This window comes from Primulina tabacum, chromosome 5 (genome assembly GCF_025594145.1).
Source record: "Primulina tabacum isolate GXHZ01 chromosome 5, ASM2559414v2, whole genome shotgun sequence".
Classification (NCBI taxonomy): Eukaryota; Viridiplantae; Streptophyta; class Magnoliopsida; order Lamiales; family Gesneriaceae; genus Primulina; species Primulina tabacum.
This window is the reverse complement of record NC_134554.1, coordinates 4,065,294-4,092,918: the sequence shown is the minus strand read 5'-3', so window position 1 is coordinate 4,092,918 and position 27,625 is coordinate 4,065,294. Positions and strand designations below refer to the sequence as shown.

Here is a 27,625-nt window from a genome sequence, read left to right as displayed (position 1 = left end):
CCAATCCATATATGTCCACCAAACATAGCAGCCATAGAGGTTAACCCATGTTGCAATATCCACAGTTCACAAACATGTCTTCATAGGGCTGCGTTCGAGTTGCATCGCAATGTAAGAATTTGGATGTTACGTATGATTTCAGTGCACGGTTGGTTGCTCATTCTCAAAAAGTGCTCTGTTCGTTGCATTCCATATTGAGTAAATACACGCTGCCATCGCCGTACATCTCATTTTAGGATCGTGTTGCAAGAACCCACGAGTTTCGTCATTTCGAGCCACTCCCGAATCATCTTCCAAATGTAGCAAGATATTTCACAAGAGAAGAAAAGATGATGAGAAGATTCTTCATGTTTTTTTGCATAGAACACAAGTCTTATCGGTGATGTAGCACTGTCGGTCTCTGGTCATCAACTTACCATGCGCAAACAGCCACAAGCAGAACCGGAGTTTTGGCAAGATGCATGATTTCCATAGGATCGGCTTCCACGGCCAATTTCCATCGAAACGAGCAAAAGAAAGAATATGCAAGAGATAGACCACCTGCTCTGGTGAACCAGTTTTCCAAGCAAACTACTGCCGATTGAGTAGATCCCCGTCGTGCTATTATTTCATCCCGGATGATTAGTAGCTGTTTAACCAAAGGGGAATCATCTTTCCGCCATTCCCAATTCCAAATAAGTCCAAAATGACTATAATGATTCGTAATCCACTTCACCCATAAGCAAAATCTGGGTTGGCATGTATTTTCCATAGCGTTTTCGCAATTAGTGTTTTGTTCCAAGCTCGTAAGTCCTTCAAGCCAAGACCCCCAACTTCCTTTGGTCTACACAGCAATCCAAGATATTGGTGGGTATTTTGTCGGCCAAACAAATTTAGGACAAATTTATTAGCTGGAAACTTCTGATCATATATTCATCCGTGCATTGCATTTTTCCATTGAGAGTTGGGCTCTAATCTTTCTTGTCCAACGGTGCATGTATAATAAAGCTAAAACTTTAAAAAAAAGAATTAATCAGATTTTTTGTGATGACCAATGCTATATTTTTGTTTCCACCAATATTTATACGAAGATCATAACAATGCAGAGAGCGGTGGAATCCTCGTCAGTAAACTGAAACATAAGACATATGTTTAAACCAAGGCAGGAACAATTACATCAGAAATGACTAAAGAACGACCAAACAAAGAAACAACTCCCCTAGCTTACGCACGACCAATGTGATTCCAAAACCAAGAAAGAGTAAAAGAGACAGAAATCACATGTTCACAATAATTTTCCTCTCAACAAATATAAATTTGTTTATATGTAAGTCTCTAGTTTTACAAAGCATTTTCAACCAATAATGTCTGCTACATAATACAAACGTCCAATTAAAACTCTGCATAAGGCCAGGCTTGCGGATTATGACCGACAAGCTATGATACTGAAGCTCTGTGCTCCAGATATTGCAATACTGCGTTTAAAGACAAGACATGAGGATGTTTTTTGTTGTATCGTTTCCGAGGAAAGGGTAGTCGGTATATCCCACGACAGGATCATGCGTGTAAAAGGTAGCCCTGATGTACCTATTAAGAGGTGCATTGGTCTCGAGTCTCTTTACCAAGTCCGGGTTTGAAATAAAGAACCGGCCATACGCCACTAAATCAGCGTCATCCTGAGCCACAGCCTCGATTCCTAGTTGCCTAGTGAAACCGCCACTACATATAAAAGTTCCCGTGTACGCCCTCCGCCAAGTCCTCATGAATCGTGCCTCATCTTCCGCACTGCCATGTCTGCCTGATTCTGTTTGCCCATAGGCCGTGTATCGGGGCTGAGTTACGTGGAGATAAGCCAGTTTTGAGCCGTAATCTGACTGAATCTTGTTGAGTCTCTCGATTACTGCTAGGCCGAGGATGAGTGGATTTGAGTCCATTGCGTCGAGGTGGTCTATTGCCGGTGAAATTCTGACACCTACTCGCTCTGCACCGATGGCTGACACGGTTGCTTGAACAACCTGTGTTAAAAATCTGCAGCGATTTTCTAGAGACCCGCCATACTCATCTGTTCGTTCGTTGATTCCATTCTTCAAAAATTGATCGATGAGGTACCCGTGAGCCCCATGGATCTCGATACCATCAAAACCTGTTCGTCTTGTAATTATTAGAGGCAATGATGAAAGGTACTCACTTCATAAAATTGGAACCATTCAACTCAACTACAACATGCACGTAGCAGTCGAAGAGCCAAATTTGATTTCTATGTCACATAAACATCAGTGAAACAGATCTGTGTAACAATTGTTGCTATTCAATAAACAAAGACAAGCGACTGAAAAAGAAAAATGCTTTTAAAAAAGCTGGCTAATAGAATTGCAGCATCACTATGTGAACTACATGAGCAATTTACTCCATCTAATTGATCTACCACAATGCTTTTACACTTCTAATTTCATCATATGTAAAATCACCACGACAAAAAGCTCAAGAATTCAAATGCTAAACTAAGCAATAACAAGATTGATCAATTTACAAGTTCTGCTGACCTGCTTCAATAGCATTCAGGGCCGCCTGACGATAGTGTTCTACCAACTCTGGTATCTCACGAGTTTCCAATTTACGTGGTTTCGGGTAAATCTCGTGACTCCCGTCCGGTAAAAGCACCCTCCACTTGTTTGATATTGGCTTGTCCGTGGATGAAATCGGAGCAACTCCACCAGGCTGAAGCACTGCAAACACAACCAAGAAAACGTAAAATTCATCATGGGACAAAATGCTAGAAAAGGATTCAACTTCAAACATCTTCCTAATTTGATCAGTCTAACATATGCTCTCGCAAATCTTGGGATGATAAGAACACGGATAGAAAATCAGATTAAAAGAAAACCCTGTGATACGACTACTATTAATAGTACAAAATAATAACCGCCTGTATTCAGGAAAAATAAGTCTTCAAACTTTCACCTTTAAGCAGCTAGTTGTGAGTTTTGTTTCTCGAAAGCCTTTGAGATGAGTTTAGATCTTTCCAATTTTGGATAGGTAAACCACTGTTTATAAACAGGATTGATCTCTGGATCTTTTAATTGATTTTGAAGAACTTTAATTCGAGTTTTCGTTAATTTAATCTTCTTTTTTAATTTTACAAGATAATTGGCAGAAGGCATGATATAATCAAACGGTGGATCATATATGTAATGAAATTCATAAGACATATACTTACATAATTCTGGATGAAACTAGAACTCTGGAGAAATTGCAAATTATCAAATTTTTATTCAGAGAGAAGGAGTAGCTCGTAGTGTGTGGAGCACAAAGAGCATCCACTTCTTAAATATAATACAATATTAAACAGTACATCCATTATCTACAGTACACAAACTAATAAAAACTTGACATGTTCATACAAACCGATAAGTCAATAATTCATACAAAAGACTTTTAGTCATGGTATCCAGGTCATTTCCCATTAATTTATGCATTCAATAATGCAAAAATATCTTCTCCGTCATAAGGGTCTTGAGCATTCTGCTCTTGATTATCTTGAGCTGTCATTGGTGCATCTTCTTCAATTTTTTCTTTTCTTTTTGAAGAAGTTGATGCTTGAGTAGATAAATTAGATTTTTCACCAAATACTTCAGTAAACATGGAAGTAATAGTGCCTTTGTCCAAATGTTGAAATAATTCTTTAAGAAGTGTGGCCTGAGTAGGCATATCTTTATTTAGATTTCTCATGGTTTCTCTAGCTGGTCCAAGGGCAATAACTCCTTGCCGATCATAAACTTTCCCTCAGCAAAAAAGTCTTTTTTTCCTTACCATTTTATTAAAATTTTCCTGACCAAGATAGTAGGAGTAAATTTTATTTCCAGTTTTTCTTTGGCTTGGTCTTGTAACGCATATTCCCATCTGATTATCCAAGGAATATTATAATTGATAGCAAATTGGATCATAGCTGTTAATCCATCAAATTGTGAATTGGCTTGTTGGAATTTGGTCCATATAGTTTTAACATTTCGAGGAAGAATAGATGGCATTACCCCCCATGAAAAAAAAAAGTTTTTAAACCAAGTTGGTATAAACTGATGAATATCATCGAGTTGAAATTTTATCCACCAAGAATGTTTTCATTGGGAATTCTCGTATGTAAGAATAGTATCCCAGGCCATGATATAATCATGATAATTGAACATATTCGGCATTGTATGAAAAGTGTTCAATTGGCGAGCTTGGCCGAGAGGTAATCCCAATTAGCGGCTGGAATAATTTTCTTAATAATCATTTTAGAAAAGGCAAAATCGCGATTACGATCCATATGTTGAATTTCAACAGAGCCAGTTTCAACTAAAATTGTTTCAAAATAATCTCTGGTTTTTCTTTTCAATATGGGTTGTAGATCTTTAATTAAGTCTTTATCTACAGGACATCAATTAAGAGATTCTGAAAATAAGTAAGGATATTTTAATTCTTTTTTAGATCATTTTAATGCAAATATTACATTATTATAATAATGAATATCATATGCAGTAGGATTTTCAGCAAATTCTTTAATAGGATCAAATTTTTCTTCTTCAATATTGATTTTAGGTTGAGGAATATTTGTGCCTTTTTTAAAGGGTGGTTTATTCATTGGATTTTTGCCTGTTGCTGGCCTCTTTAGTACTGTCTTCCAAGGTTGATCCCTGCAAAAATTCTCTAGTTAGAAAATCTGGTAAAAAATTAGATTTTCCAGATATATGTTCGATATCAAAGTCAAAACATGCTAATATAGCTTGTCATCTAGCAAATATTTGTTTAGATGCTATTATTTTAACGTCTTTTAGAAGAATATCTTTGGAAGATTTACAATCAACTTTCAATAAAAACTTCTTATTTAAAAGATCATTTTCAAATTTTGTAATACATTTAACAATTGAAAGAATTTCTTTCTTTATTGTAGAATAATTCTTTTGTGTATTATTCCAAGTTCCAGAGGTGTATCTGACAATAATTTCTTTAGATTTAATATGCTCAAGCCATTATTACTGGTTTTACTGGCCAAATTCAAGGTTGGTAGGATTTTTATCTTTCAAAAGATGCAAAGAATAAAATCCTTAACTCCTCTATAATTGATCTTAAGGGAAGAGAAGAGTCAGACGCGGCTAATACACTTATTTATACTATTCTATCTAATTTTATTGGAGCTAATGAGCTTCAATTAGATAGATCTCAGGAACAATTAATGAACTTGAGATGTCCGACACTATCTGAATTCCGATGGTATAAAGATGTTTTTATGACAAAATTTTTAACCAGAAATGATTGCAATGCAAATTTTTTGAAAGAAAAATTTATTTCTGGACTTCCAGTTCTTTTCGCTGAAAGAGTTAAAACCAGATTAAAATCTAAATCTCCAACAAACTCTATAGATTGGAGTTTACTTACTTATGGAGATTTATCCGCAGAAATAACTGCAGAAGGAATAACTCTTTGTAATGATATCAAGTTAAAAAGAAAACTTGATATGCAAAAGGAAGAAAACCGAAATATTATCGGTGATTTTTGTGAACAAATTGGTTTTCATCCAATACAATATTCTAAAAGAGATAAGAAAAGAAAAAGATTTCCTTTTAAAAAGAAAAAACATTATATAAAAGATAAAAATAAAAAATATTTTAAGAAAAGGTCTAAACGTACTATAAAAAATAATGATTCAAATAAAGTGCCAATATGCTGGAAATGTGGAAAAATTGGACATAAAGCTAATAAGTGTGATGTCAAGAAAAAGATTAATAATCTCAATATAAATAATGATTTAAAAGAATCATTAATAAATATTCTTCTTCATAAAGAAGAAAATCTATAAGCCGAAATATTTATATATTAACATTTATATATTAACATTATTGATGAATAAATATCTAAAATCTCTAATAGTAGTTCAGATAATGATTCTGAAATATCAGAAAATAAGATTTGTGATACAAATTGTGATTGTGACACGTGTCTCATAAATTTTATGGGATTAGAAATAAATGTTATATCAAATGAAGAAACTTTCATTTTAAATCTTACAGATCAAATAAAAGATCCTATAAAAAAAAAAGCTATAGAACATTATCTAAATATAGCAAATCATAAGCCTACTAAACTTGTACAAAACACGGTACAAGAAAATGAATTATATTCTTATAATAAAATATTAGAAAAAACAAAACAAAAAGAAAGAGAATCCACTATCTCTGAATTAAAAGGAGAGATAGATCACATAAAATCTGAAATAAAACATTTAAAAGAAAGAGTAAATACTCTTAGTATTAATAACAATCATAGTTGAGATAAAGATTCTACTTCTAATGAAGAAGAAGATGAAAGTATTTTACCTGAGGACAATAATAAAATAAATCAAATGATATGGGTCAATAAAATTGATCAAATTATTTCCCAAAAGTGGTACTCAAAAGTAACACTTATTGTTAATAAAAAATTTAAAATTACTATTGAAGCACTTTTAGATATAGGAGCTGATGTAAATTGCATCAGTGAATGAATTGTTCCTTCTAAATACTATAAAAAGACTACTCAATTTATAACAGCTGCTAATAAGCAACCTCTTATAGTTAATTACAAATTGTCTGATGTGGCAATATGTAATTCTGGAGTTTGTCTTAATACTACTTTCATCCTTATTAAAAATATTTTTACTCGTGTTATATTAGAAACACCTTTTTTCCAAATGTTGTTTCCGATTAATAAAATTAATGAAAAATGATTATATATCAATATTAAAGGAAATGATTTATTTTTTCCTTTCACAACAATACCAGTATCAAAATCTATTAATATTTTACAAAAAATAGTAACTAATAAAGAAAATTTTATTACTTCATTAAAAGATGAAATTCTTTTTAAAAATATTAAAGAAAAAATAAATTCTAAAAAAATTCAAAGAAAAAATAAAAATTATTTCAGAAATTATATTTAAAGAAATATGTGCAGAAGTTCCTAATGCCTTTTGAAATAAGAAAAAACATCAAGTTAGTCTTCCTTATACAGACGATTTTAATGAAAATAAGATTCCTACAAAAGCCAGGCCTATTGCTATGGGGCCTAGACTTTTAAGCTATTGTAAGGAAGAAATTGATAGTCTTCTTAAAAAAGAATTGATCAGACCAAGTAATAGTCCTTGGAGTTGTCCAGCATTTTATGTAGAAAATGCCGCAAAGATAGAAAGAGAAGCTCCTAGAATTGTTATTAATTATAAATCGCTTAATAAAGCATTAAAATGGATAAAACATCCATTATCAAATAAAAAAGATCTATTAAATAGATTATTTAAAAGGAAAGTATTTTCTTCTTTTGATTTAAAATTAGGATTTTATCAAAATTTTCTAAAAGAAGAAGATAAAACAGCTTTTACTGTACCATTTGGACATTACGAATGGAATGTAATGCCATTTGGATTTAAAAATGCTCCAATGGAATTTCAAAATATAATGAATGAAATTTATAATTCATATATAGATTATATTATAGTCTATATAGATGATGTCCTTCATTTTAAACATCTTAATATATTTATTCAAGCCACTAAAAAAGCTGGTTTAGCAGTAAATCAGAATAAAGTAAAACTTTTCCAAACCAGGATAAAATTCTTAAGACATTACATTGAAATGGAATAATGATTCCTATAGAAAGAGCAATAGTTTTTGCTAACAAATTTCAAGATAAAATCACTGATATAAATCAATTACAGAGATTTCTTGGTAGTTTTAATTATATAGGAGATTTTTATAAAGATCTCGCTCAAGACTGTAAATTATTGTTTCAAAGGTTGAAGAAAAACCCTCAACCATGGACTAATAGTCATACTTTAGCAATACAAAAAATAAAAAAAACAGTTAAAGAACTCCCTTGTTTATCTATTGTTAATCCAGAAGTATTCAAAATAGTTGAAACAGGCGCCTCTGATAATGGATATGGAGGTATACTTAAACAAAAAACAGATATTAAATCTAAAAAAATTCTTGTCAAATACATCTCTGGACCTTGGAATAATACACAAAAGAATTATTATACAATAAAGAAAGAAATTCTACAAAATTTGAAAGTGATATTTTAAATAAGAAGTTTTTATTGAGAGTTGATTGCAAATCTGCCAAAGATATTCTTCTAAAAGACGTTAAAATAATAGCATCTAAACAAATATTTGCTAGATGGCAAGCTATATTAGCCTGTTTTGACTTTGATATCGAACATATCTCTGAAAATTCTAATTCTTTACCAGATTTTTTAACCAGAGAATTTTTGCAGGGATCAACCTTGAAAGACAGTCCTAAAGAGGCCAGCAACAGGAAAAAAGCCAATGAATAAACCACCCTTTAAAAAGGGCACAAATATTCCTCAACCTAATATGAATATTGAAGAAGAAAAATTTGATTCTATTAAAGAATTTGCTGAGGATCCTACTGCATATGATATTCATTATTATAATAATACAATATTTGCATTAAAAGGATCTAAAGAAGAATTAAAATATCCTTACTTATTTTCAGGATCTCTTAATTGTGATGTCCTGTAGATAAAGACTAAAAAGGTCTATCACCTATCAATATAGCTCAAAGCTATTTGATTAAAGATCTACAACCCATATTGGGAAGAAAAACCAGAGATTATTTTGAAACAATTTTAGTTGAAACTGGCTCTGTTGAAATTCAACATATGGATCGTAATCGCGATTTTGCCTTTTCTAAAATGATTATTAAGAAAATTATTCCAGCCGCTAATTAGGGATTACCTCTCGGCCAAGCTCGCCAATTGAACACTTTTCAGACAATGCCGAATATGTTCAATTATCATGATTATATCATGGCCTGGGATACTATTCTTACATACGAGAATTCCCAATGAAAACATTCTTGGTGGATAAAATTTCAACTCGATGATATTCATCAGTTTATACCAACTTGGTTTAAAACCTTTTTTTTTTTCATGTGGGTAATGCCATCTATTCTTCCTCGAAATGTTAAAACTATATGGACCAAATTCCAACAAGCCAATTCACAATTTGATGGATTAACAACTATGATCCAATTTGCTATCAATTATAATATTCCTTGGATAATCAGATGGGAATATGCGTTACAAGACCAAGCCAAAGAAAAACTGAAAATAAAATTTAGTCCTACTATCTTGGTCAGGAAAATTTTAATAAAATGGCAGGGAAAAAAAGACTTTTTTGCTGAGGGAAAGTTTATGATCGGCAAGGAGTTATTGCCCTTGGACCAGCTAGAGAAACCATGAGAAATCTAAATAAAGATATGCCTACTCAGGCCACACTTCTTAAAGAATTATTTCAACATTTGGACAAAGACACTATTATTTCCATGTTTACTGAAGTATTTGGGGAAAAATCTAATTTATCTACTCAAACATCAACTTCTTCAAAAGGAAAAGAAAAAATTGAAGAAGATACATCAATGACAGATCAAGATAATCAAGAGCAGGATGCTCAAGACCCTTATGACTGAGAAGATATTTTTGCATTATTGAATGCATAAATTAATGAGAAATGACCTGGATACCATGACTAAAAGTCTTTTGTATGAATTATTGCCTTATCGGTTTGTATGAACCTGGCAAGTTTTTATTAGTTTGTGTACTGTAGATAATGGATGTACTGTTTAATATTGTATTCTATTTAAGAAGTGGATGCTCTTTGTGCTCCACACACTACGAGTTACTCCTTCTCTCTTCTCTCTGAATAAAAATTTGATAATTTGCAATTTCTCCAGAGTTCTAGTTTCATCCAGAATTATGTAAGTATATGTCTTATGAATTTCATTACATATATGATCCACCGTTTGATTATATCATGCCTTCTGCCAATTATCTTGTAAAATTAAAAAAGAAGATTAAATTAACGAAAACTCGAATTAAAGTTCTTCAAAATCAATTAAAAGATCCAGAGATCAATCATGTTTATAAACAGTGGTTTACCTATCCAAATTTGAAAATATCTAAACTCGGCTTAAAAGCTTTTGAGAAACAAAGGTCAGAGCTAGCTGCTTAAAACTGAAGGTTTGAAGACTTATTTTTCCTGAATACATGTGGTTATTATTTTGTACTATGTCAAATATCGAATAAGGGCCCATCTATATATTTCGAGGACTAAAAAAAGAGAGTACCTCGATGAGAAGCTCGGCCAACATGCCACAGTTGACAGAAGATAATAGCACCCTTAGCATGAACAGCTTCCACCACTTCCCTCCATGCCTCCACTTGCTCCTTGTTAAAAATACCTGGCACGTGCGGAAACCTGCATGCAGGATTCAAACAACAAACGGGAAATACATACGAAACCAATCTTACCATGTATAATGTTGCCATCTTTTAGCTTTTTTTGAATTATTTTAACTTTAAATTTAATTGAATAACTAATGAAGACAGATTCATGACTTCGTTGCATTCATATTAAAAAGCGATGAAAAAGAAAGTTATAAAATCGTATGTAATGTGCGGGTTACTCGTTGCCGATTGATCAAATTCTTATGAAACTTTCGGTTACTTTTGCAAAGTTGAAAAATATGTACCAACTTTGAGATATTGATTAAATTGAGTATAAGTAAATGTAAAATCTGAGGTTAAAAAACACATATATTGATTTTTAAGTAAGAATAATTTTTTTTCTATAGATTGCAAACAATCCCAGCTCCCTCGTAAACGATTTTTTGTAGCACAAGTACCTTTTTAAGGGTATATATAATACATAAAATTATATTGAAAATTTAAGGAAAAATAAATAAATTTAATCCAAAATTTGTGGTACTCGTGTTTTTTAAGCGCTTAAAAAACACGCGTACCACAAATTTTGGCTACGAATTTAATAATACATGGGTTTTTATATATTTTAGTTTTAATTAATTGATTTTTTGCTTGTAGCTCCCTGAATTTTTACTGGGAATTTTAACAAATTTATTTATAAAAGAAAAAAGCTTCTTTTTGCAATTATTTACCGATGTGTATGCCAATGATTTAAGGATTAACGGGGTCAGGGATCAATAATGCCACTGGGCCAACGATTATTCTAACCTTTATCAGATGATGAATTTACTAAATTACCCTGCGGCGGTGGGGGAGATCATGGTGCCCTCTGTGATGAGGAATCCACCTTTCGTAGCTCTCTGTGTGTAATATTCAGCAAGGGCAGGCTGGGGAATACTGTTCAAGGCTCTGCATCTGGTCATGGGAGCAAGAACCACCCTATCCACAAGAATGTATCGATTCAATAAAAAGTAAAGATTCACAAAATAAGAAGCAGAAATTCGATCTGAAAACTTGAAGAAATCACTTATTTTTAAGAGTTGGGGAGAGAGATTCATTCATGGCTTACCTGTGAGAAAGATTAAATATTCCCATCTTGTACGGTGAAAAAAGAGATGGGCTCCCTCCATCTAACTTCGTCTCCGCCATTTCTGCACACCAAGCTCTGAGAAGACACACAAAAGAAAGAAAATGAAGTTCTGCAAGAAAATCTCTTTACTGTTAGGGAAGAAGGTGGAAAGGGTGGTGTGCTGTTAAAGAAACATGGGCTTGGGGTGGTCAGTGGGACTGTGGGAGTAGTTTTGTAAAAGACTGTACGACCGCATTTGACGCAAGGGCAGAGGGAATTTCTTGAACGAGGAAATGGGAAAAAAAGTTGTAATTATTAATTTCAGATACTGTAGATTTATTCGCATTTTACGCACGATATTCATATGTGAGTCCAATAATGTAGAATTCTCATGAGTGGTGCGATTATGACTTCTTTTTTGTGCGCGTTGACCCAGTCTGTGTGTGGTCATCTCTTCCTTCACTCAAAAGTTAGGCAGCAGTAGGAACTCGAATCAGCTTTGAGTTGATTTCCAATTATTTGAGTTACGCCATAACTCATGTTTGATGATACCTGCATTCAAGTCATTTGAGTTTATAATCTTAACCAATGTTAAAGATTGAGTGGGAAAATTATTTGATAACGTCCAAGTTCTATCAGTCAAGCTCATGTTAAACATATGAGATACTCTCAAAATTTGTTTCATGCACGTTGGTTTGGTACTCCAATCACTCTTATCTTTTCTCGAAAACCATGAATAAACCAGTTAGACGTCATCATGATTTCTATCGCTGTGACCTCTTTATTGTTTAAGTTAAGCAATATAATAACGAGAATAATAAGAAAATATGAGTTACGAATCAACCTTAATATAAGGTGATAATCTCCTTTTGAATGGAAAATATTAAAAATGTACATTTTTTTAATTTATTAATTAATTAAATAATAGATCTTATTTCTCATTTTTCAGGTCCACGATACCAATTAATATTATTGTGTAATTCTCATTCTTTGATTATTCTTATGTTGATTAAGAAAAATATATTGATACGTCATATGATGTGTCAAACGATTATTTTAAAGACACGATGAAATTCAATTCAATTTGCACGCCACCTTGGCCTAAATCAATGTTATTGACATAACCTAAACTAACCTAACCTTTCTTACAATGTGTTTGAGGAAGCGCCTGAGTCAATAATTATTGTTCTAAAAACAAGTTATTATAGGATAAAACGTAATTATAGCTTATAGATCATTTGTAACTAAATTCCAAAGAAAGTAAATATCAGCCGTCGACTATATTATATATTATCGATCGAGTTTTACATGGAGATGAAATAATGATATAATATTTTTAGAACGCAAAATTTGTATATGTTAAAAACTGTGTACAAAATGTGATTGTTTCTTTTTCTGTCCGTGAGAGTGGCATTATTTCAAACAAAGTGTCCGTAGAGGAGCTTTGATTGGGCTTTGTCAGATGGCCCAGATTTGGACTTGAGCCCAATCTTGTTTGAATTCTTGCGACTATATTTTGGGTACGGAATCCTACCAAGGATGGTTCGAGACTACTTCCTCACCCCATAGGATCTGGGCCATTGATTTTAAAGAAATTGGTGGATTTTATGTATGTGTGTATAAATCTGGGCCTTTGATCTTTTCATGGACCAGTGCCCCACAAAATAGGATGAAATCTTCCCCTGCGAATCAATGAACCTGACAGAACCATAGTTGTCAACAGGTCCAGACATTTCATAGCAAACGGACATGGAAAATTGGAGATTTACTTTTTTAAAGGAAAATTTGGCATTTTTTAATTTTGAAATCTTAATAAAAAAATATATATTTTGGTTCAACATTCAATTTCCCAACACAATCATGATTTTCACTTGATCTTTTACAACTCACAGCCACAGGTGTAGACATTCTAATAAAAATACAAAATCTCCAAATTTTAAAGGTCCACTTGTCCTTAAAAAAAGTAAACAAACTTATAAATTCCGGTAAACATAAAATTCAATGCATTATACGTTTTTAAATAATAAATAATATTTTTTAAAAAAACATACAAAAAATACTTTTGTCATACACCTTGTAATATTATCAATTTGACAAAAAAATATAACATCATGATTGTCCCTACAAACCAATATAAGTTTTTTCAGCGTGCTTACGTCTTACCTATATATTTCTTGTCAAAATTTAACTTGAAATATTGTAACAAAAATCCTAATTCACAACAATCAAAACTCATAGTTAAAGTAGAAAAAAGGGCGTGGATAAACTCGAAAAGATGTGGTCGTCAAAGAAGAAGCCTATAGCTAAGACCATACATTATAATAGCGATTTAATCAACATGTCCATGTTATGATGCGCTTGTTTTCTTTTGAGGACAAAGGCATCATGCCCAGCTGGTCTACTTGTTAATAAACTTCATTAAGCTTCTCGGAGTTTTATAGAGTTGTAATACACACAGGTGTAAGTCTCTTGTAAGACGGTTTCACGAATCTTTATCTATGAAACGTGTCAACCCTACCGATATTCACAATAAAAATAAAAAGTAATACTCTTAGCATAAAAAGTAATACTTTTTCATAGATAACCCAAATAAGAGATATGTCTCACAAAATACGACCCGTGAGACCGTATCTTATATGTCAGAATAAATGTACGTATTTAAATCCCATGTGTGATCTTTAACTCTTTTGTTATTTTTTTCCAATTTTACTATTTTGTTTTTTATGGATAATTTTTTTTTTTCCAATTTTACTATTTTGTTTTTTATGGTTCCAAATTACCAAAATATCCCTGATAATTTCAATCGTGGCTTGAACTTATTATATGTAAATTTTTGACTGGTAGTTAACATGGCATTTGAAGTGGTAAAAGCACCGAACCTGTGAAAACTGCACGTGACAGCAGTCCAAAGCATGCGTACTAGAGGCTATGAAATAAAGCCACTTCCGCCGCTAACCAAACTTTCTTTATATTAATTAATTAAATAATAATAAAAAAATCACCACCTACGGATCCTTCTAGCCGAACATATTTTTATTGCCACTAATTAAACACATTTTGATTAATCTAACGTTAAAACAAAAACATCATTTTTAATTTTCCCATTTGGCACAACTCCTAACCAAACCAAAAAGGGATTTTATGATTGATTTCAGTTTGGTTATGAGGTTGATAAAGTTGGTGGATTATTTTTAATTATTGTCTGAATTCCAACTGAATTAAGTTGTATTCTTGTGAAAATTAACTGAATTACCTACTGATTGAACGCTATTAGAGGAGGAAAATCTGAAATAAAAATAATATTATACAAACAATGTAATTGATAGGGAATATATAAAAAAAAACCATGTAAATATATAGTTGATTTGTTGAATAAATAATAAATATAACAAAGATTGGAATGGAAATTAAACATGGGATATTATCATTTGTTTATTTTAATTGGTTGCAAATGGAAATCTAAAAATTCAAGTGTTCAGATTAGCGAGCATTTAAGTGGATTTATTAGTGCCTTAAAATTGTTTATTACATCAATAATAGTAATTATACATCATGTTTTTCTCTCTTTTCCTCCATTGTTTGGAGGTTTCTGCCATTTAATCAATTGCCGAAACATCGACAAAGACGCGGCTTTCCTTTTCTCTGTTATGGCCGCCTGAAACTCCCTGTTTCTCTTAATAAAGCCCTCTTCCGTCTTGATTTTTCATGTCTCTCTTCCTTCATTCGTATTTTCATTAAAAGGTGATTTTTTTTTACAATTTATGTGAATACCTGCGTTTATTTGGCTAAGTTTGATTGGATTCTCAATCCGTTTCTGAATTTCTGCTTACCTTCTTGAATTATTGACTTTTTTATGCAAATGATTGATTGTATTTTTTGTTTCTGATGGACATAGTTAAAAAAAAATGGAGGCTTAAGCTCAAATCTTGTGGGTTTTTGTCGTTTAATTTGTAAATAAATCCATACACCCGAGGTTTAAAGTTGTGATCTTGATTCTGAAACTAAGAAAACTTTGGAAAGTTATGATCTTTTTGTTCTTCAGTGGTTTTTTCTTTAATTGATGAATATAAACCAGGTAGGTGCAAGTAAACAAAGCTTTTCCCAATCCTTTTTAAATAAAATTATAGACATATTGTAGCCTGTAGTTACGGATGTCTTTTTAAAAAAAAAAATAAAAAAGCACTTACTTTCTTTTTTGTTTTTTAGGAACGTGTTGGAGGGGTTAGTGGTTAGGCAAGGTGAATAACGATTGAAAGGGTGTATTCTTGATTTTTGTCTCCAATCAGTATTTTCTTTCTTCTATCTGCACACCAAGCCCAAGGGATGGAGTGCTTGATGTAAAAATTCAAGAATAAATCAACACTCGTGTTGACCACAATATTTTTACTTGGAAAATCTCTGTACTCTGAAGAAGTTGTGAATTTTACTCTTCTCTATGTAGGGGCAGAACAAAATTTAGGAGAGGAGGGGGAGAGTATATGGATTTCGGGGGAGGGGTGAAAGTTTTAGATATATGGATATAAGTCTTTTAAATATATTCGTTTTAGAGATGGTTGCCCCCACCTCGCACCCTTCAGCTTCTATTTTTGTTCAAACGAGTTCTACCTATGATTGTAATTTAGCTAAATTTAGGAACAACTTTAGAGATTTGTATTGGTTGGTTTGTTTTTGTTTATTTCTCTCATTTCGTCTTGCTTTTATATGACCACCTCATACACCACCAGAAGGGCCTACTGAATAGACTTTCCGTCATTATTTCTAAGATAAGAATAGAAGTCGGAAGCTTAAAATCTAGAGTTGTGCTCGGATTTTCATTATTATTTCTGTGTATTTTTCTTAAAATGGATGTCACATAATGCCTTTGTTCAAAATGCAAATATCAGCAGTGTGTGGTTCCATAGAGTGGAGGTTTGATAAATGGAGAAAAGTGAAGAGTCGGGTAGCCCTGGGTGGAGTGCATCATTCTTCATGCAAACAACTGAAGATGTAGCTAAAGCTGTTGCTGCTGCTGCTGCTGCTGCAGCTGTTCATTCTCCACGACCTTCTGTGGTATATTCATCAAAATTGGAAAGTGGGGGCCAGCTTCATAAACTTCAGCAGCATGTATCTAGAATTATTAAGGGTCTATCGAGTCCTCCTGAAGTGAAACGTGGACCTTACAACCCAGAAATTCTTACTAGTCAAAAACGTCAATGGGCGAGCTTTCAATTGCAGTCCCTGGTAGGTTCTTGTCTCATACTTTAACAAGTTTTCTTTACACGTTTGCAATCTTAGTTAAATTTGTGCCTAGTGCTCATTTTCTGGTTTTTTAAAAATAATTATTCAAGAAATAAATCAAAAATCCATTCTCTACCACAACAGAAGCTCATTTAACTAGAACAAATTGTAAATGCTCTAGAAACCCCACCATTTTCTAATCTAATGTCTAAAGTGAAGCCATTAATATATAAATTTGAAGTTTTTGCCTTGAATTTTTCCATTATTTATAATGCTAATGTTTTCAGGATCACAGAGTCTGGAAGGAGCCATCGAATCTCTTTGAGAGCATGATAGTCGTTGGGCTTCCTCCCAGTTCTGATATTCAAGCACTACAAAATCTTTACTTTGCTAGAAAGTATGAAGGCTCTGGGAGGCTTCGAAGTGCTCTTGGTGGTCCGCATCAGTCTCGTGTAGAACCTAATCTTGAGCCTCGGGTGCTGATTTTATGTATTCTTCCACCAACTTTGTTGTGATAAAATTTAAACAATCATAAAAATGGGAAACGATATTCTTTAATGGTTTTCAGGTTTTGTTCGTTTACCCTCCAGGCAAACAGTTGCCACTCAAATACAAGGATCTCCTTTCATTTTGCTTTCCTGCAGGAGTAGAGGTCATGTGAAGTGCAATTGTTTGTTTTCCTCTTACAACTTAATTTAAGTTTGTATATTTTATTTAGTACTCTCATTTTATTCTCCTTGGAGTTATGGTTTTCTTGTTTGGCAGCTAAACTCTATCTGGGTTGAAAAATTAAGTTTAACATGGTTTAAATGGGTAAGCATGGGGGCAGGCCACATAAGGTGCAAATTATAGTAACATCCTAGTCAATGATGATTAAAATAAATCTTTTGTTCATTATCCTTGATAAATTTTTGGGACTTTATACACAAATCATGGCTGTTCTCCAGCTCTGTGTGTGTGTGTAAAATTGTCTGCAGATGTTTTTCAAATCCACACAAAATAATGGTTTGTAGGTTTTTATTTTTTATGGCACTTCTTTGTTTGATAGCCTAAGAAGCCCTTTGTTTGGAAAGGGACCCTTTTTTCATTTGTTCCAGTTCTATTGCTCTGGTTCATTCTCATTGCTGTTGTTTTGTACTTTTCTAAATTATTGTGGTGGAAAGTACCTGGGATACGAAAGGTCTCAACAGAGCTTCAGTTTCATGCTTTTGTGGATTATCTTTTCTTTAAGGCTGTGCACTTGAGTCTCATTTGCAGTGATTAGTCATGAATAATAGGACTAGCAGAAACCGTGCCTTGTCAAAGATTAATTTCCTGGGGGTGTGATTGATATAAAAAAACGGTTGTTGAGGAATTAGTTTTTATTTAGGTTTCTAAATCAACTCTTTGTTACAGGTTAATGCTGTGGAGAGAACTCCATCAATGAGTGAATTGAACGAGATACTTTTGGGACAGGTATTTTTATAGTGCTTCTTCTGAAAATTACTGGACGACTTACCAACTCTCTTCTTCACAGGCCTTTTTTCCGGCTCTCTTTTTTATTCTGTTATTATTTTTGATAAGTTTTCAGTGTAGTTCGATGAGTGTACTTATCCCTTTCTACTTTTCTATTTGTATTTATCACCTTGGGTAGGTTGGGTGTTTGAAGAGATTGCATAAGATCCCTTTCTACTTTTCTATTTGTATTTATCACCTTGGGTAGGTTGGGTGTTTGAAGAGATTGCATAAGTGCCCATTTAAAAGTCATTAGCTCTCTCTGCCAAGTGCAGTGTTAATAAATATGGGTGTATTTACAGGAACATCTGAAACAGAGTGATTTGTCCTTTGTCTTCCGGCTGCAGGTGTGCTGAAACCATTCTTTACAAGTTTTGCCATTTGGCTCTTGATTTTCTTTTGCCAAACATGGTTTCTACTGTACCTTATTTTCCTATAGGTTTCTGATGACTTTGAAATGTTCTAGGTGGCAGATGATTCAACTCTCTATGGTTGCTGTGTTTTGGTTGATGAAATCGTACAAAAGCCATCAGGATTGATTACTATGATGTCAGATGGGCATCCCTTTTCTTCTAGCCTTGGCCGACATATTTTGACCACACGTCGCTGTTACTGCATTCTTTCGAGGGTGCCGTTTTTTGAACTGCATTTTGGAGTATTGAATAGGTTTGTCAATTGACGTGTCTATGTTGTGTTGTCTGATGCATCTCATTTTAAGAGATATCTGTCTAGATCCTTGTTCTATTGCAAAATATTACACCCGATGATGATACAATTACTTGCTCGTCTAATTTAGATTCCTTTGTTCTTTTATTGATCGTTCTGTGTTTCTTACTTCACGGAATGATTTGCTGCTGGCAGACTTGTGATCCTTCTTAAATTTTTTGCTGCCCACGCTGATGTTCCTGGAAATGGTAAACTCCAGGATCTGTTGAATCAAGTAGTTTTTAAGATACTACACGTTTGTGGTCATCTATCGACCAAAATTCGTGTGCATGTCACTTTAGGATTCGGTTTCTTGGTGTTTGATGCCGGATAAACTATAATGATATATTTGTTCTTTTGGCATCTCCACGAATACACGTTAGTGTTTTAAATTTTAGACTGCCCGGAAGTGTTATGGTTTCTACTTGTTATTGCTCATCCTTTACTTCAGTTCTTACTGTATTCTGTAGCATTTTCACTGAAGAGAGATTGGAACGGTTAACAAAGGAGATATATAACTTGGATCTGGAGTCACCTGTGAGCTATGACGAAGATGAAACACTGGAAGAAAGCAGTTGTTTACCACTGGAAGATGGAGAAGGTGCAACGTTAAATGGATCGGTTGAAGAAAGAGTGACAAATGATACATTTTTCTTTAAAAAGCAAAGTCTAAATGATGACAGTAATATAAAGAAGGGATCTGGTGTTGATGTTTCCGTGGTTGATGCTTCTATTGAGAATAACATTGAAGGCAATCAATCAGTGGAATGTCGTCCACCAAATCTTGAGAATAACATTGCAGGCAATCAATCAGTGGAATGCCGTCCACCAAATCCTACTTTACCATTATTACAGTTTCAGCAACTGGAAAGCTCTGAATCTTCCTCAAGGTAGATAAACTCCTATCTTTGGCCTTGTAATTTTATGATTTTCCACCATTATTGGGTTACGTGAAAAACATACACAGTGAAAACTTTAGTTTCATCACAGATACCATGAACAGTTCCTCTTCTGCTGTCCAGAGAAGGAACATGTTAATTTAACAAATGCATTATGAACTGTGGATGCAGTATTCAGGGCTCTCCAAGTGACTATAGACATTTCAGGAGTGATATGGATGAGGCTGAAGTGGAAGAGGCATCATCATCTGGCCAAGATGTCCTCAGTGAACATAGCGATATAACTGATTGGGCAAAGGTTGGAATTTTTATTCTGGATGTATTTGGGTCTCATTCATATTATTATTTGTCTGCTGAGGTATCCCCATCCCCGTTATGTTTTCAGGCAAACAATCATGGATCCTTGTGTATAATTTGTGAATATTATCGTTTAAATTGTCCAACACGTGGTTCAACCCTCAAATTCCACCCTTTGGATCATTTGCATCCTCTCGAGTATCACAGACCAAATGAAACAGTCTTACATGTTGCTGGATCAACAATTGATTTGACATCATGCAGCACGAGTTTGGAGTTAGCAGAGGTATGATGGGAAGAATATAAGTTTTCACCCTTATGTAGATGTCAAATGTTTAATCCCGTTTATGCAGTTTTGATTTGATACAAAATTGTCTGGTACCTTTCTCTGAACTTTTTTCTGCTTCTCTGGTTAGCTTTTGGTTGTGATATTGAGTGTCGTCCTTTCAACTGAGAAGTAGGTCTGCCATGTGTTGGTTTTTCCTTATAGGTCCACAGTGCGTTAATGGTGGAGGAGGAGGCCGCTGCTTTATCTGTATGGGCTGTTGCTTGCTTATGTGGTTCCCTCCGACTGGAGCATGTAAGTCCATCCCCTTATTGAGTTCCATGCCTTTTAACATATCATCCAAGGAAACATTGATATGATTTGGCAGATTGCCCATTACAATAATTTCTTTTCAACCATCTTGGTAAAAGGCGCTATGTGCAACACAAACACTTTCTTTTGTGGTGGATCATTCAATATCTAAAAGTTTTTCAGTTCCCTTTTTCAGGTATTGACTTTATTTGCAGGTGCTCTTCTGGAAAAGCAGATTGTGGTCGTTTGTTCAAATTTGGTAGGTGTCAGTTATGCAAATTTTAATTTTTTTGTTAATCATATTTCTGTCTTATCAGTCTGAAGGTTTTTGGCATTCATTCTGTGCATAAATATACTTATGCAGTTTCTCTCTCAGCTCTATCTGTAGACCATCTGGTCATGTAACTGGTAAAACTATCACATGATGTGTGTTGTACTTTAGGGTTAGCATGCTAGTGACAACTTCATCCAAAGGAGATTTACACTAACCAACTTTTCTTTTCAGATTCTTAATACTTGCATCTGCTTTTTTCTCTTATCTTTACATTTTTGCTGATCGTCTGGTATATTGTGGAAATGTAACTTAAAAGTTTCTACTACATTTGGGTTTTTATTGGCCTGCAGGGTATTTTGTCAGCTATAGTTTTGTCAATTATACCACTGATTCGTCCGTATCAATGGCAGAGCTTATTAATGCCGGTATCTCTTTGTCCCTGCAGTAGTTTTTCATGGTTTTTTTTATGCCTTTGGCGCAACTTTGTTTAGCTTTAATATGTATTGTGGCTGCACATGATGATTGTTATGTATCTGAGGTTGTTTTTGCAGGTCTTGCCAAATGACATGCTGGACTTTCTTGATGCACCTGTCCCTTACATAGTGAGTTTTTCCTGTACTTTTTAATTAGTGAGAAAATCGTACTCGATTTTTCGTAATTTAATTTTGGAAGCCATAATAGTTTATGAATTTTGGTGAGTTTTTAAAATATTTGAACCTGAAAGCTTGGGCTACTGCTGTATTGGATCCTGAAACAGAAGGTGGAGCTTTAGATGTCTGTATTAGATGATGAACAGTAAACTCAAGAAATGTTGAGCTTTTCCAGGAAACTGATTACGTATAATTCTTATGAGCTCTACCAAGTTTTGAATTTATGATAAAGAGTTAAGTATTAACGCTGAAGCATGTGGAGCCAAAAAAAACAAGAAGAGCCAAACGTCAACCATAGGTTATTTGTAGCATATGCATGATTCCTACTCTTCCAAGTTATTGTCTAGCCGATTTATCTTTTTTTCTTTTTTGCACTTGATGAGGCAAAAATATTGGCAAATTCTTATGCTTCATCTTGTGAGTCTATGAAATGAATAGGGTTTCATGATATTTAATAAATATTCCATTTCTTAACTTGAAACTCACATAACTATGTTTCTGGTCATTATCCTGATCAAATTTGATATATGTGAATATTTGCTTTCTCAAAGGCAATGCGCTGTTGCTACACGAAAGAGATCTTGTTTGCTTTTGATTTATGTTTAGTTATAGATGTCCATATTCTGAGCAGGTAGGTGTGAAGAACAAGACTACCGAAGTGCAGTCGAAGATGACAAATGTCGTACTCGTGGATGCAAACAGAAACCAGGTGCTTATAATTTCTAGTTTGGTGTTAGGCACTTGAAAAGTGATCCAAGATTTCTACACAAGAAATATATTATGTTGTACAAAGTCATGACCCAAAGCTTTTATTGTCTAAACATTTTGGTGTTCCTATTTGGTACTTTGGTCTCTTGGGGACTTCTAAGGTCCTTTTTTTTAAAATTGGTTCCACTTTTTTTTGGACGCTATCTTTACGGTCTTTTAGTAGTCATGCAAACATTCTAAACTTGTGATATCTTGTAATCTCTTTTATTTGATTGTATTGAGGCAACAGATGAAATCACCAGCGATACCCCAGTTACCTCAACAGAGAGAACTATATTCGTGCCTTAGTCCATTCCACGAGAAGCTCGTGGGAGAAAGTTACTTGGGGAAGAAAAGACCAGTTTATGATTGTACTCCAGTACAGGTATGTAGTTCTGTTGGTGCAGTTACCCCTTTTTCTGAGTTGTACTTTTGAATTAAATTAACAATTAGGGGTTTTGGTAACACCCGCCCCCCAAAAGAAAAATAATAATAATAAAATGAATATTGGTCTAGTGTACTCATTGTAACATTTTCAGGTCGAAGCTGCCCGAGCATTTTTAGGAGTGTTGCGATCTTACTTGGATTCTCTATGTTCTAACATTCGGTCTCATACAATCACTAATGTCCAATCTAACAATGATAAGGTATGTATATATTTCTAGAACACAACAATCTCTCAAGGAGCTCGTGTTCTTACTGTGCCGTAGTTACCACACTTTGCACTTGGGCATGTTTGCGTGCATAACTGTGATTCCATATGATACAAAGAGTGCATCTGAAGACATAATTTTTCTAAATTTTTTTAAAAGTAAAAAACAAAAGAAAAGAAAGAAAAGGGGCTCTTGTTGAAAGAAGTTATATTTTCTGGAGCGCTTGATAATATCAGAAAAAGAAAGTAGTAAATATGGCTTTTTAAGAATTCTGTTTTAACTCACCTTTTTTAAAGAATAAAATAAGACTCTTTTCAAAATTATTATATAAAAATGTAAATTGATACAGATTCATATCGAAAAGGTTCGTTTTGATAAAGCATTAGTTTAAGCTAAATACTCCTACATTCAAACTCTTTCTAAGTGAAAACTTTGGGAAATGCCATTTAAAGAATGAGAAACTGGGACTTCATATTGCTAAAAGCATTTGATACAGAAATACAAAAATAGCTTCGAAATATGCACTATTTAGTTCTTAGTGGTTATTTCCAGAGGGGTTCTTTTATATGCGATTTTGCAAGTCTACTTTCATTGTGGTGACTGGGGAAAAATATTTCTGGCCTTCCTGTTAATATTGCTATGGGGGGTTTTGGAGGATATATTTTGGAGCATGAAGTATTTTTTTCGTTGATCATCAGGTATCTTTGTTACTAAAGGAGAGTTTCATTGATTCTTTCCCCAGTCGAGACCGACCTTTTATGAAGGCACGTCCCTTACGACTTATTTCCGTTTCCTTAGTTTGTACGTAATTTTACATTACGGGCTTGCGTGGTTTTGCCATGGGGGGTTTTGGAGGATATATTTTGGGAAAAAGTTATGACATAATTCTGATATATTATTTCATTCTCTGGATATTGGTGAACAGCTTTTCTTGGATACACAGCTCTTCTCTGTACATACAGATTTTGTGCTCTCTTTTTTCCAGAAAGAATAGTACCTCGATCAAATGTGTGATGAATGTATTAGAGACGATATATACATTTTCAGTGTATAGACTGCTTGTGTTTTGCTTCACGATCACGTGACTTAGAGTCGAAGGAAACTTTTTTTTAGTCGTGTTGTGATGCATCCCCATGATTTATGATATGGTGGAGATGTTAAAATGTATTTGTTGTACTAAATTTGGACGAATGTATGCAAAATAAGATGATATCGAGCAATGTTTTTTCTTCCTGTTTACAATCTGCCGTGATTACTTATCAAAACATTGAGCTGCTATTGATTCTGTTTGTTTCTCAAAACTGGTTTCTATTGTTTCCAAGGTAATTTGCTTTGTCAATGACTTGAATTCAAGCTGGATTCACACTCACTTCCACTTATGATTGTCTTCGACGGAACAAAAGAATCGAACAATTATTTATTGAATGACGTATGATAAGAAGTCTGGAAGATTTTGATCGATTAAATTAAGGATAAAACTTTGATTTCTACGGTTGGTTGCACCACTTGTCTCGTGTTAGAATTTGCAGATTGTCTCGCAAAATCGATTGGGTCGCATGTTATTTCGTTGGTCTTCCAAGCATGTTAGAAGTTGGAAAATGATGGATACAAAATAGAATTATGATAAGTATTTAAAAGAAGTTATTTTAGTAAAATGAAAGTTACAAACCAAATATATATATATATATATATGTTTTTAAAATTTTAAAAAATCAAAACTAATTATTAATATAAATAATCAAATTAAGTCAATTTACAGGAATATCCCAACGAAAATGTGATCAGAAAGCGGAGAAGTGGGGGATTCAGGCGTCAATCGCCCGATGTAATGTGATGTAACACACAGTCGTCTGGCAACGTAAGCAAATACTTCCATTCTTAAACTTCTCCAAAACCCTAACACTTAGCCGCCAATCTCTTCCTTTCTCCTTATAATAACGCCACAGTGCTAAAATTCACTCAAGATCACACACAAGACAATTTCTTGAAAACCAGTATCCGATCGTTATTGATCAAAACAGGTTGGTTTAAGCATGTCCCGTATCAAGATTTTTGTTTTTATACATTGCCCAGTTTCTTTGGCGATCATCCATCAGCGGTATGTTGCAGCCTGCGCCAATGATTTGGGATCTTCGTACCTAAGATCATAGTATTGAATGCAAGAGGGGGCATGTCTTGTTGTTTTGATCAGATTCTTAAACATCAAAATTTGAAAATTATGCATGATCCAATGTGAATGTAACATTCTGGATAAAATACAAATTCGTATAAAAAATTTGGACTTCTTTCACGTTTATATGATTTGTCCTTTGTTTCTAACCAATGAGCGATGCTGTTCTTTTTTTTTCGACTTCTAGGATCAGAATATTTCATAAATTCGTATGGATTCAGAGCCATTCGCCAAGTCGGACAGCAAGGCGCCGAGGAAGGTTTGATTATTTGAATTTACTATTTTTTTCAGATATTTTGTGATCATTTCTATCTTGTCAGGATTGATTTGCTTTGTTTTTTATAGGTGAAGTTTGCTCCAAAAGCTCCCATCAAGAAAGAACTGAAGCCTACCCTGCCTAAAGTGTAATGGTCCTGGATTTCATGTTTGATACTCTGATTCTTGACGTGAACTTATTCTATATATAGTGAATTTATTATGTATTTGACAGGGAAAAGGTTGAAAGTGATATTGATGAAGCACAGGCACAGCAACTTCTACGCCGCTTACATGTATATCCGGTTCCCTTTTGTGCTTTAAATTCAGTAGCAAATCAAATGTGTGCTGATTTTTCTGTGCTGCATAATTCAATCGCTTTTCATTCCAGGAGTCATCTTTCAAGGAAAAGGCTAAAGTTCAGAGGAAGGGTAAGCTTGTTCCGAAAAATATTTGTATTTTCATTTGGAAATAAGCTGTTAAATCCACGAATAATGCTAGCTCGTAAAGAGAACTTCATTCTTCAAAGAATTATATTTTTGCTAAAGTTCTACTGTTGATCAATTCTTCCAAGGTGTGATCTCGATTTTTTCTGCTGCAGTTGAGACGAGTCAGGTTGCCTTTGGTTATGGAGGTCAATCTTATTCCATCAAGTCATTTGGCACTCCTAAATTTCCTCCAAAATTTATGAAAACCAAGCAAGGCTCGTCTTCTAATGGTCAGTGATATTTCATTACTTTTTTCTTATTTTCCATTGCTTGTAATTTGGAATTCATTGGAGATCACGTGTCTTCTTGTAGGTGATGATAATACCCAAGTAGCGGAGAAAGAATACAAGGAACCTTGGGTAATAACATACTGCTGACCTCTATTGTGGGATTGAGAAATTTAGTTGAGTAGCATTAACTTTGTGTTTTCTTTTCCACTTTGTTTTTTGAGGGAGGGGTCATTTTGACTGAAATCTTGATTAATTTGTGATTAAAGTCCTTGCGATATTCTTATGTTTCTTGAGTGATAACTGCAGGATTACTACACCAATTATCCTGTAACACTTCCTTTGAGGAGGCCATATTCAGGAAATCCTGGTAAGAAGGAGAAATTACCTGGTTTTCACACTCAATAAGTATGGTTGAAAAAAGTTCATTTCTCAAAGTGCCTTTTACCTGGTTTTTTTGCTCGTAGAGCTTCTTGATGAAGAAGAGTTTGGAGAAGTTACAGACAGGTTGCATAATGAGGAACATGAATCAAAGTCCACCGTTGACTTAGATTTAATGGTTCGTTATCTTTAAGGATGATTTGTACTAACATGTTCATATGTGCGTGTTGAAATTAAATGGGCAACATGGTTTTCAGGAGGATGAGCAGGAGAAGAGGATGATTTTTCTTCAGTTACCAGCTACTATGCCTATTTTGAAGCAATCGTCTAATGCAGAAGGTGAAAATCAGGACAAAAATCTTAAAAATTTAGAAAAGGGTGGAAAATCATCGCAAAAGCTTTGTGGTTTGGAAGCATTACCTGCAGGTTTAATGGGAAAAATGCTGGTATATAAAAGTGGTGCTGTAAAGTTGAAGCTCGGCGGTACACTATACGATGTAAGTATAGACCACTCAAATTTCTATCAAGTCCGATTTCCATGCGTGTATGTGCTAATCTGAAATTGAGGCTTCTTGGAATTTAATAGCCCAAAAAACGTCATTTGGTTACTAAATGCTGATGAGAAATTTCAAATATTGAATAAATAATATAAGAAAAGTAAATTTTACCTGGATTTCAGGTATCTGCAGGTTTGGATTGTGCTTTTGGACAGGATCTTGTTGCCATCAATACAGAAAAGAAACATTGTTGCAATCTTGGGGAACTCAATCAACGCGCCGTTATTACTCCCGACATCGACTCCATCCTAGACAGCATATCTGAGTTATGACAATATTTTTTGGTTAACAAATTTCTCTCCTATATTGAGTTTGAAACCACATTCATTTATTGTTTTTGAGAACATTCATGCGGGAAAGTGTTGATTCTTTTCTGAGAACGATACACAGAATGGATTTCACCCTACTTTGTAAAGTAGGTGCACTTTTGTCCGAGTATCAGTGTTATGTCATGTAAGAACGTGACGTGCAATATAGAAACAGTATCCGGGATCCCGAAACTTATACAAATTTTTTTTTTAAAAAAAAAATCACTATTATATCCCTCATGAAAATTACTTTAGATTTGAGAAAACACTTAAAATTGAGATTAATAAAGTACTTTTTTAGATTATAACTTCCCGAATCAAAATTTTTTGAGTCTCCCGGCACCATGATGTCCTAGATTAGATGATTGCAAAGTAGTTTGTGCAT

At 33.9% G+C, this 27,625-nt stretch overlaps 3 protein-coding genes across 7 annotated transcripts; 2 read left to right on the top strand and 1 right to left on the bottom strand.

Moving 5' to 3' along the window:
* Positions 1-1,246: 1,246 nt before the first annotated feature.
* On the bottom strand, positions 1,247-11,644 carry LOC142545651 (12-oxophytodienoate reductase 3-like). 2 transcript variants are annotated; one of them, XM_075652961.1, is made up of 6 exons: positions 11,492-11,644; positions 11,342-11,423; positions 11,071-11,211; positions 10,137-10,267; positions 2,523-2,705; positions 1,247-2,122 (listed from the first exon to the last, which is right to left on the bottom strand). In XM_075652961.1, exons 2-6 carry the CDS (start codon positions 11,419-11,421, stop codon positions 1,461-1,463), a joined length of 1,197 nt encoding a protein of 398 aa, XP_075509076.1. In that variant the 5' UTR covers positions 11,422-11,423; positions 11,492-11,644; the 3' UTR covers positions 1,247-1,460. The 2 variants fall into 2 exon arrangements, with proteins under 2 accessions (XP_075509076.1, XP_075509075.1); XM_075652960.1 differs by having other exon boundaries at positions 11,342-11,644.
* A 3,259-nt stretch (positions 11,645-14,903) lies between these two features.
* LOC142545650 (uncharacterized) lies at positions 14,904-24,074 on the top strand. Of its 2 annotated transcripts, none has more exons than XM_075652959.1 (19): positions 14,904-15,082; positions 16,225-16,561; positions 16,846-17,034; positions 17,127-17,210; positions 17,954-18,013; positions 18,355-18,399; positions 18,519-18,718; positions 19,228-19,647; positions 19,828-19,954; positions 20,042-20,239; positions 20,444-20,533; positions 20,727-20,789; positions 21,155-21,229; positions 21,356-21,406; positions 22,086-22,163; positions 22,452-22,586; positions 22,741-22,848; positions 23,553-23,618; positions 23,780-24,074. In XM_075652959.1, the coding sequence occupies exons 2-19, from the start codon at positions 16,259-16,261 to the stop codon at positions 23,846-23,848; spliced, it is 2,361 nt and encodes a 786-aa protein (XP_075509074.1). In that variant the 5' UTR covers positions 14,904-15,082; positions 16,225-16,258; the 3' UTR covers positions 23,849-24,074. The 2 variants fall into 2 exon arrangements, with proteins under 2 accessions (XP_075509074.1, XP_075509073.1); XM_075652958.1 differs by having other exon boundaries at positions 14,905-15,082; positions 16,228-16,561.
* A 512-nt stretch (positions 24,075-24,586) lies between these two features.
* On the top strand, positions 24,587-27,370 carry LOC142544600 (uncharacterized). 3 transcript variants are annotated; one of them, XM_075651632.1, is made up of 11 exons: positions 24,587-24,712; positions 25,218-25,283; positions 25,370-25,428; positions 25,515-25,575; positions 25,671-25,710; positions 25,881-25,997; positions 26,080-26,126; positions 26,304-26,364; positions 26,462-26,553; positions 26,633-26,872; positions 27,055-27,370. In XM_075651632.1, exons 2-11 carry the CDS (start codon positions 25,236-25,238, stop codon positions 27,202-27,204), a joined length of 915 nt encoding a protein of 304 aa, XP_075507747.1. In that variant the 5' UTR covers positions 24,587-24,712; positions 25,218-25,235; the 3' UTR covers positions 27,205-27,370. The 3 variants fall into 3 exon arrangements, with proteins under 3 accessions (XP_075507747.1, XP_075507748.1, XP_075507746.1); XM_075651633.1 differs by having other exon boundaries at positions 24,633-24,875; positions 27,065-27,370; XM_075651631.1 differs by having other exon boundaries at positions 24,633-24,875.
* The last annotated feature ends 255 nt before the right edge of the window (positions 27,371-27,625 follow it).